This window comes from Haplochromis burtoni, unplaced genomic scaffold (genome assembly GCF_018398535.1).
Source record: "Haplochromis burtoni strain Fernald_Lab_line unplaced genomic scaffold, NCSU_Asbu1 Contig_190, whole genome shotgun sequence".
Taxonomy (NCBI): Eukaryota; Metazoa; Chordata; class Actinopteri; order Cichliformes; family Cichlidae; genus Haplochromis; species Haplochromis burtoni.
In genome coordinates, this window is record NW_024582551.1 from 250678 (window position 1) to 260556 (window position 9879).

At 51.8% G+C, this 9879-nt stretch overlaps 1 protein-coding gene across 1 annotated transcript in view; it reads left to right on the forward strand.

Moving 5' to 3' along the window:
* atp2c1 (ATPase secretory pathway Ca2+ transporting 1) overlaps positions 1 to 9879 on the forward strand; it is a 32322-nt gene that overhangs the window by 9383 nt on the left and 13060 nt on the right. The window contains exons 2-5 of the mRNA XM_005935937.3: positions 6643 to 6747; positions 6949 to 7065; positions 8384 to 8473; positions 9796 to 9831. Coding sequence (XP_005935999.1) covers positions 6643 to 6747; positions 6949 to 7065; positions 8384 to 8473; positions 9796 to 9831 — 348 coding nt within the window. The remainder of the gene's footprint in view (positions 1 to 6642; positions 6748 to 6948; positions 7066 to 8383; positions 8474 to 9795; positions 9832 to 9879) is intronic.

Consider the following 9879-nt stretch of genomic DNA (forward strand, 5'->3'; position numbering starts at 1 on the left):
GTGTGTGTGTGTGTGTGTGTGTGTGTGCGTGTATCAACAGTGACTTGTGAGTGTGTGCTAATCAGCTGTGAAAACTGTGATGTTTCAGGCTGAGGGTTGATGGAGTGCCTCCACCTGTCTTCAGTTATTAGATTGAAGCTGGAGCTCCACCCTGATGAAGGGCGGAGCTGTGTAAACTGATCTGAGTGATGTAGTTATTCGGAGGTCTTGCTCAGCTCCGATTGGCTCGTCTTTGTTGTAGTAGAAGTGCTCGTGGTGCTGAGTCTGGAGGAAAACCGAGTGGTGCGTGAGCTCCATCACTGATAGCTTCACCTACAACCATTTACCCCACCAGCACCACCTGAGCCTTTGATTCCTGGCTCACGAGAGCTTTTATTGGCTCATCTGTGAACAGGCGTCACTTTGTCTTATTTTCAGTGTTGGCTCCAGATAGAGTTGAAGCGAGCCTCTCAGTGGGGTCGCTGCTGTGACAGAGGTTCATTTACAGTTTCAGACTGATGCCGGTGATCAGCGTGGTGGGTGGAGGTGGGTGGAGGTGTGTTTGTTCTTCTGCCATGTTCGAACACGCTCAGTGCAACGCAGCGGCGCCATAGCAGCTTGATAATTAGACGGTAGCTGGGCCGTGAGGCGGCGTTCAGGATGGAAATCATAAACACTGAGGTCGTGTTAAGTGTACCTGCTCCTCGGTTACCACGGTAACCTGCACAGCCCGCGTCCTGTAAGCTTGGGTGCGTTGGGGTCGGCTGATGAACAGCAGGTTGTTGGTCCGTGTCAGGTAACATCCGCCCAGAGCTTCATAGTGCTGCCCCGCCCATCTACACCTGCAAACGTGAGCCGAGTGTCTGTAACTCGTTTTTAACTGAATGCTTTTAATAACAAATAAAGCTCGAGTGCAGAGCAGCCGACAGCATCTAAGTGGAAATAAAACCTTCCAAAGTGTCAGCAGCAGCTCTGCGTGTTTGCTGGGATGAAACTGAAGGAGAGCGAGGACGAGGCTTCATGTGAACAAAGAGTTCAGACGTCAGACTCCAGAGTCTGTGAACGGGACTCCAGTGATTACAAAAACAGTCGATCAGGGTAAAATTCCCATTATTCCTTTGTGGTGGTGTCAGTGACGCAGCGCTGCGTGTGCTTTCCCACGGTGCTTTTCCTCGGGTTGATCCTGGTGTCTGACAGGTCGACGCTGACGAGCAGCTAAACAAGAAGAGATAAATTCACCAGCAGCGTTCGCCGTCGTGGCGCTGGGCGAGAAACCTTAACTGATGGCGACTGTGACATCAGACATTTTATTAACGTTTATGTTTCAGCAATCGTCGGTCAGAGCATTCGCATCATTTCCTGTGACACTGAAGTGAAGTCAGTGTTTGTGGGTCAGGTGGTAGAGCGGGTCAGGGCAGCGGTCGCTAATCTTTGTTTCTCCTCGGACCGGCCTTCAAGGTGTCGCCGATAACTAAAATAAAACCTGTACTGGTACCAAAGAAAGGAAGATGACACGCAGGAAAAGACCCGGGGAGACCGGGGGGCGGAGCTGGTCTAGGGTTCACCTGCAGCACGCCGGCTGACACTGGCCGAGGTCATCGGTCATTGCGGGCCTGCTGTGCTGCACTTTGCATTTGATTACACGCTCGGGATCAGTGCTGCCGTCCCGTTTCAAACGTGAGCGGACTCCATCCTGTGGATGTGAAACGAGACGCGTCTGATCTGTGAATGTTTTCAGCACACTTCGGTCCAGAAATAAACGCCCGTCCTCCTCTGTGGACAGACCTTCTTCTCTTTAATGAATTCAATCACGTCCTCGTCTGAAAGTCACCGCCGGCTGTCGGGTCCGACCTACTTTCTCTTTCTGCCCGTCATTAACTTAGAGGAAGCGATGCAGCGATGTGGAGCTCTGCTGATATTCCACTGGAGTCCGTCGATCCTTCGGGAAGTGAAATGAGCACCAGCAGCCAGCGAGGCGTGCAGCTAACGGCCCGTTTGGCACCGAGCCGGCCGACATCCAGAGTTCAGCTTGGTGCTTTAACCAGATAAGAGAGGCCTGTGAAACATGAGCCCACACAAAGAGCAGGAAGTCTCAGATATTCTCCGCACACAAAACACACATTATGTCAGAAATAACAAGAAAAGACGTGAAACTGAAGGAGAGCAGGGAGGAGGTTTCATACCGAGGATAACAAACGAACACGGAGGCTCCAGCCTCAGCGAGTGTTCTGTGAGCGGCCTGCAGTGATGATACAAACACGCAATCAGGATGAAATTCCTGGTATTCCTTTGTGTTCATGTCAGTGACGCTCCGTGTGTGTCTGTGCTTTTCCTCGCGATGATCCCGGTGTCCGATATACTGCTCGGTTACACTCCGTGGTCTGCATTTAAGTGTGCGTGTGTGTGTGTGTGCGTGCGTGTGTGTGTGTGTGTGTGTGTGTGGGGAAATCAGCTGAGAGGGAAAACTGAGGGTTGATGGTGCGACTCCACCCATCTTCAGTTATTAGATTACAGCTGGAGCTCCACCCTGATGAAGTCGAAAAACTGCGACCGCATCACTGAGCAAACAGCCAATGGAGCAGCAGCTCACTTTAACACCAGCACCTTCCTGAGGCGCTGTGGTTGGAGGCCAGGTGAAGCGTCACTGCTCCTGTTTAAAAATGCGCTGAGAGAGCTGATCAGTGCTCCTCCTGCTCCTCACGCTTCACTGTAACGCATTAACATATATAACATAGCTATAACGTGTTTGAGCTTCTCTGAGCCTGAGCTGGTGGAGGATGAGTTACGGACACTCTGACGTTTGTCTCGTCTCTTGCTGTTGATGGAAAGTTATCCACGGTCTCCAGCTCGCTGCGTTGGCTCGCGGCTGTCCTGCAGAGCGACGATGAAGTCAGACTTCAGCCGCAGCTCGCTGTGTGTGAACTCTGACGGCTCAGTGAGCCTCACACAGACGTGGGAATCGCCAGCCAGCAACAGCATGTTATTATCACAGGATTTGTTATCAAATTATTCAAATCTGGGGATGTGATGATCGTGTCCTCAAAGTTAAACTTTGTCAGTGTCTGTTTCATCCCGTAACATCATTTTTTTCTCACTGTAGTTTTATGTATTTCTGCGTCAGGAGATTGTCAGGCGTTCAGACCTGTCGTATGTCTGTGACTCCACAGCTGTTTCGTTCTACATCTGCGCTCTACAGGCTTCCTGCAGGAAAATCACTGGCTGAGTGGAACCGTCAGGCTGATGGCACCATGCTGTAATCTGTAATCTGCATTTACACCTCAGACTCAAAGTGTCTGCTAACCTTCCACAGTCTCTGTGAGAGGGATGCTGTCAGACTGCAGCTGTTTGCAGCTGTCTCCTGTCGGCCAACCTGACCTGATGATGATGTCAGCTGATGATGTCAGATGGTAGTGAAGCGTGGCTGAGCCCGGTGTAGAGGTCGGGTGCGTTTCAGTTTGTTTGGTGTTTGCATTTGGTAAAATCAGCAGTCAAACGAGTCGCAGCAACAAAGGTGAGACAGGTAACGCCTCCTGTCACCGGCGTGACAGGAGATTTTCGGGCTTCGGGGACGTCAGAATCACTTCTTTGGTCACATGATGCTTTGATGCTACTCGTGTTTGCTCAGGTGTGACATCAGCAGTGACCTTGGCGCTAACACTCTGACAGCAGGGTCTGCGTTTAGTTTAAGTGAGTCAGACTGCAGTGACCCTCCCATCCTGCGGGGGCAGCGTGAGGAGGAGGCAGCAGGATGGTCGTCTAAGCTGCTCTCACTGCTAATCAGAAACAATCCTCTCAGCTGATCGCTGCTCCTCTCTCTGTCTGCAGAGCAAAACGTTTTTAAAGCAGACGGGCGTTTGCTCAGAGGCACAGGGGCAGCTCTGTGTGTGGATGCTGAGAGGAAGTTTGCACACCTGTGTCTCAGGTAAAGCTGACTGATTGAAGGAAGCTGTAAGGAGGCAGAGGAGGCCGGCAGGTGATGACAGGTGATTCACAGAACAGTGTGCACTTCTGCTGAGTGGTAGCTTCTAGATCGTGGCTCAAGAGTTGGGAGTTCGCCTTGTAATCGGAAGGTTGCCGGTTCGAGCCCCGGCTTGGACAGTCTCGGTCGTTGTGTCCTTGGGCAAGACGCTTCACCCGTTGCCTACTGGTGGTGGTCAGAGGGCCCGGTGGCGCCAGTGTCCGGCAGCCTCGCCTCTGTCAATGCGCCCCAGGGTGGCTGTGGCTACAATGTAGCTCGCACACAAGAATTTCACTCACATGTAGCAGTGTACCTGCACGTGTGATGCGACAGTAAAAGTGATTTGATCTCAAATAAAATGAAGGTTTCGATATTTTCCTGAATAATCTCGACTCTGACGCCAATCGGCCTTCAGACTGCGGTCGGCTTTCAGCTGCAGCGCCGATGTTTGTGTCGGGGTGTTCATGTGAGCCTGCTGGGCAGGCAGGCGCGTGGACACCTGACTTTGTGACCACGATAACTCGAGAAGGTGGCAACGTAGCATTTCAAATTGATAACAGAAGTGTATGTACGAGGAGGCTGAGGGGCGGGTGTTTCATCTCCTGCAGGAGCGACGATCGGGCGTAACGCTGTAGCTTTGCCGTACCAGCTGCTTCTGTTCCAACTCTGATTTCAGCTTTTCTGACACTTTCAGGTCTCGTGTGGTCTTAAATGCACCTGTGAGTCTGCTGCTTGGGTCACAGCATTAATCAGCCGCAGACACCTTCGTGTTGTTGGCTGCACTTCCTGCTGACGTGCAGTTTATTCATTGCATTCGGCCACTGCGTGGAAAACTGTCTCGAGCCACAGTTTACCGGCCGGAGCCGCCCGGCAGCTCGGACTGTGAAAACATTGAAAGCAGATGAGAAATGCCGGGAGTTCCTCCACCTCTGTGGGACAGACTTGTTCTCACGCCGTTACAGCTGCACACAGCTGCACACAGCTGGCTGTTTGTCCCCTCACAGGCCTGCAGCTGCCAGGCTCAGGTCAAAGCTTTAAGCCGGCAGGTGAGCGCAGGTGCACATATATTGCACAGCCAGCCTGGGACCAGAAACACGTCACTCAGTTTTATGGTGAGACTTTGCCCCGAGTCACGTCTCTCAGGTGGGGCCATAAACGAGTTCAGGTGTAAGAACAGGCATCAGAGACTCGTCGCTCTCTCGTGTCTGTGGTAGTAAGGCAGCACGAGCTAACGTTCGGTCTGAAGCCATCTGCCCAAACTGGACTTTGACCTTTGACACGGCCTGGATGCTGTTAGCTAATGCTAGCCACCGCGTTAGCTGAGCGGGACAGCCTGAGGCCGACTCTCGACAGTTTTCTTCAAGTAGCTCTAAATTCTAACTCAGACTGAGTCTTTGATGAGGTGCACTTCCTGTGAACCTGTGCAGGTGTTTGAAAACGCTGCTCTTGCTGACGGGGAGGAGAATCGACTTCCTCTCTGCTCTTTGTTCGGCTTTAAACCCTGCACCACGGCGCCGTGTCGCCTTTGTTCTGTTTCCTGCTGTCGGTTTCCTCTGCGTCAGCCTTCGTCCTCAGACCTGCAGCCTGCTGGGAGGAAGTGATCAGCATCATGCATGACAACAAGCACCGATGGTGGAGGCTCGAAGCTGTTCGATGTTCAGTTTGTCCTCCTTACCTCTCTGCTTCATTCCATGTTTGGCACTGATCACCACCTGCACTCATGTATATATCTTTCTACGTAGCACTTTAATTCTTATTCTTATTTTTTCATGTCTATTTAAGCGTAATTTATGACAGTATGTTTGCACTGAAGCACCGCAGCAATTTCCTAATGTTGTAAACCTGCAGCGCGTCACGCCGTTAATCCCGCCGGACGCTGCCGCAAACAAAACCTTTGTTTTTTCCTGACTTTAGTGGCATTAAAGTCTAAATTCTGCCCTCCTCACATTTATTTCATGAAGAATCGACTCGCAGTTCAGATGTTCCCGATAGAGCCGGTCTCTAGTGGACATCAGAGGAACTGCAGGTTCCTGGGGAGATTATAAACTCAAAGTGCAGAGGTGCTTTTACTTTGGAAGTCATTCTGGTCCTCTTCCCCTCATTTCCTCTGAGCTTTTGTGCTGCCGCACGTTCTTGTAGTTCATTAAAGTAAAACCTAAAACGCAGTCTTTCTGGCCCTGTGGGTGGTGTCGCTGCCTTCTGAAGCATTTTTATTAACAAACGTATGTCTTGGCCCTGGTTGTGAAAGGTTTCTGGTTACTTCCTGGCATCTGCCAGCAGATTTACGCCTGCAGTAATGAGAGTCCTGAAATGTGACTCTGTGGATTATTATCTTTGACAGCAGCTGACGAGAAACTGGATTTGAAGTCATCCAGAAAAGGTTAAATGACAGCGTTCACCCAGAGGTCACAGCTGTGTCATCACTCAGACACTTACCTGCACAGCTGGACGTCAGGTGTGCGAGTCACGAGTGCTCCCACCTTAGAGGTCCCTGACTCTTTGTGGAAAGCGGAGCTCTGCTCGAGTAAAAGTGGAGGAATGTGATCCGTTTCACGGAGAACCTCGGTGCAGTCTGTGGGCCCGACAGACGCCGTCGTCGCTGTCTGATGCTCGCAGGTGGAGGTTGTCCAGGCCTGGATGTGAGAAGCAGCTCTCAATAGGAACCCTGCTGCAGTCTCAGTCTCTCTGTCTTCTTCCTGTTTCAGCTTTCCGAAGGAGAACCCTCCAGTGAAGATGAGACCATGGTCCCAGTACTGACGTCCAGAAAAGCCAGTGAACTGCCCGTCAATGAAGTAGCATGTGTCCTGCAGGTAAGGAGGCGAGCGCCTCTCAGCCTGACATTCGTCACGTTTATCTCCGAGAGCGCTCAGCTGATCCGTTCATGAGAACGACGGTGACGCCATTAAAAATCCTCAGACTTAGACTGAGCCAATGAGACGCGTCGTCCTGTTTCTGTGCGAGCTTCGTCTCTGAAACGGTAATCTGAGCGCCGCTGCGTGTCACGCCCACAGGCCGACCTGCAGCTGGGTTTGACCCAGGAGGAGGTGAGGCGGCGGAGGGCGTACCACGGCTGGAACGAGTTCGACATCAGCGAGGACGAGCCGCTGTGGAGGAAGTACCTGTCACAGGTAACGCACGCATCACACGCACACTCACTCAAGGCCATTTCCTGTTTCTCTCTCTGTGTGACGGCGAGTCCCTCAAACGTGCAGCGGCAGAGTCACCCAGCACGCTATTTTTATCCAGAGCCTGAAACGCGTCTGCAGGCCCGCCGTGTTCCCGACTGTCATTGTTCCGCCGCCGCGTTAACCGGCGCACGTCTGCAGCACGCTTACATAACGTCCTGTGGAAGAACACAGATTTATTTTTGCACGGCAGACGTTCGTCGCCTCACAGCCATGTTAGAAACACGTGTAAGGTGTAAACGCGCTTCACCGTGGTAACCGTGACCTCATTGCTGCTCGCACCTTTTAATAGGACTGACACGTTTGTGGTGACTGCACAAAGGAGGAGGTTGAATCCTGTAGCGTTCTTCGTTTCTGTCTCGGAGCTCGTGTCACCGCCACAGCGCGGCGTTGTGAAACAGATCAAGGGCCTCGTTCAGGCGCTGCTGATTGGACGAGCCAGCTGACGAGGGCACATGACCTCTTTCAGCCCTGAAAGCATCAGGTAAATTAACTGAAGGGGAAACGGCAGCAGGCAGTCGGAGCACTGATGGAGCTGATGGAGCTGCTGCAGGCCTCCAGCAGCTCCATCAGCTCCAGCAGCTCCAGCTTAAATATAGAAAGCGAGCGCGGACGGAGAGGACGGAGGAAGCTGTCGGCTCGAGTCCAAGCGAGGAGCAGAAACTCTGGATCTCTGAAAAATGTAAACCACATCAGCTGACGTGTGCAGAAGTTTCCGTTTGACTTCACATTCCTGAGTGCTGAACAAGCAGAAAGAGAGGGTCACAGGTCACATGACCAGAACCGTGTGATGTGAGCCATGAGGGTGAGGAAGGTCAGAGCCTCGTCATCGCTCCTGACTGCTGATTGGACGGCTTCACAAACACACCTATTGTCTGTAATCTGCTGTAATCTGAGCGCGTGTCCTCCTGCGATCACACGCTCGAGCCGCTCCTTCACTAAACAAACGCCAGCCCTGCAGCGAGTCGAGTAGCAGCTGCTGCGGCGCTCTGACATCACGCTGACCTCACAGTCCAGACACGAGCTGCCAAAGAGTTTGTCCTTCAGCTGCCAACCACACACGTTTACAGCTGCACCGACTCGCCTGATCCCGCCTGTGATGACTCGTTCGATTTACCCGCGCTGCTGAAATAAATGTGCAAACTCGGCGAAGCTGAAAGCGTCCACGCTGTAAAAAGTGTCCTTGTTAAAGAACACGTCCTCCAAACGTCTGTAATCATGTGACACTTGACCTCTGACCTCAGCCTGTGTCTCTCTGCAGTTCAAAGATCCGCTCATCCTGCTGTTGCTGGCGTCGGCGGTCATCAGCATCATCATGCACCAGTTCGATGACGCCATCAGCATCACAGTGGTAGGTAACCAGCGGCGCTCAGGCGTCCTCTGAAACCTGCAGGTCCTCCACACGAGGTCACACACGACAGCTGTTTCTGTGTGATACAAAAACGAGGTCAAAGTTCAGATGGCAGGAGCGGAGTGGAACAGCAGCTCTGTGTTCTTAGACTCAGTGACTCAAATGCAGCAAGTTTTACATGTAAAGGTCACGGGGTCAGTGACTGAGACGTCCTGTGAGGCAGTGCTGCTCTGCGATTGGTCAGCACGGTGCGTGCTTGTTATTGTCTCCTCTCACCTTAAGCTCAGCGTGCACCGTCACAGAGAGGTGGACCGCCGCCGCCTCGGGCCTCCAGAGGAACGCCACAGGCACAGATTAAAAACAATCGATCTTCTCTGCAGCCCGTCTGCACACGTTTGAACATCTGCACGCTTCTCGTTCAGCCACAACCAGGTCAGGTCCATCACAGAAGATGGGTCTCATTTACCTAAAGTCATCGAGTTCATCTGCATCGGTGAAGTAAAACCTGAACAGGAAGGTTTGGCGTTGTGTTCCATCTTACCGGTTGTTTCTGCACACACGCACAACACAAAGTGACAAACCGTCCTGCATGCTGGAGTCATTGTTGACAGCATAAAGTACGTACGGCAGGACGGTTTGTCAGAACACCGGATATCCTCTGGTTAGAGACCAAAGGCGGATTCATGTGCAGAGAGAGGAGCTCTGAGATGGAGAGTCTGAGTGACGCACACACAGTTTGACCCTCGTAAAAGAAGAAACGTGAGTCCCTGTGCACACGCAGGCCGGCTGCAGGCGAGCAAACAGCTTCATCGCTGTTTGCTTTCAGACTTCGGGTAATTAAAGCGATCCGGGAACCCTTCAGGATGTTTGATCAGGTTTCTGTTTTAATCCTCCAAACGGACGCAGAGCTTCAGCAGCCAGAAGGTCAGCCGATGGTCTGAATCCACCTCAGCGTGTGAACAAGCAGAAATGATGAAGAGCTTATTCATGTCATCACATTCAGATATGATGACTGTGAAAGCAGACGGGCCACTGTGAGGCCAAAGCTCCGCCTCACAGGAAATAAACATAAATGCAGAGGTGAGAGGTTACAAACAGTGCTTTTAATTTGAAAGGAAATGTGGAATATATTTTATGATGAAAGGAAAAGATGAACGATGTTGAGCTCTGACGTCGCAAACATTCACTGAAATCTTCAATAAACCCTGAACGACTCAGTGTCAGTGGGGTTTCCACAGCTGTGGGGTTTTATTGTGAACGATGGAAGAATTTAAAAACTCATGTTGGACCTCAAAGTTCAGTCTGTGCTTTCCCCCCCCCAGGCCATCATCATCGTAGTGACGGTCGCCTTCGTCCAGGTACGTCCTGTTTTTACTCTTTAACAACACTGCTGTGTGTGTGTGTGT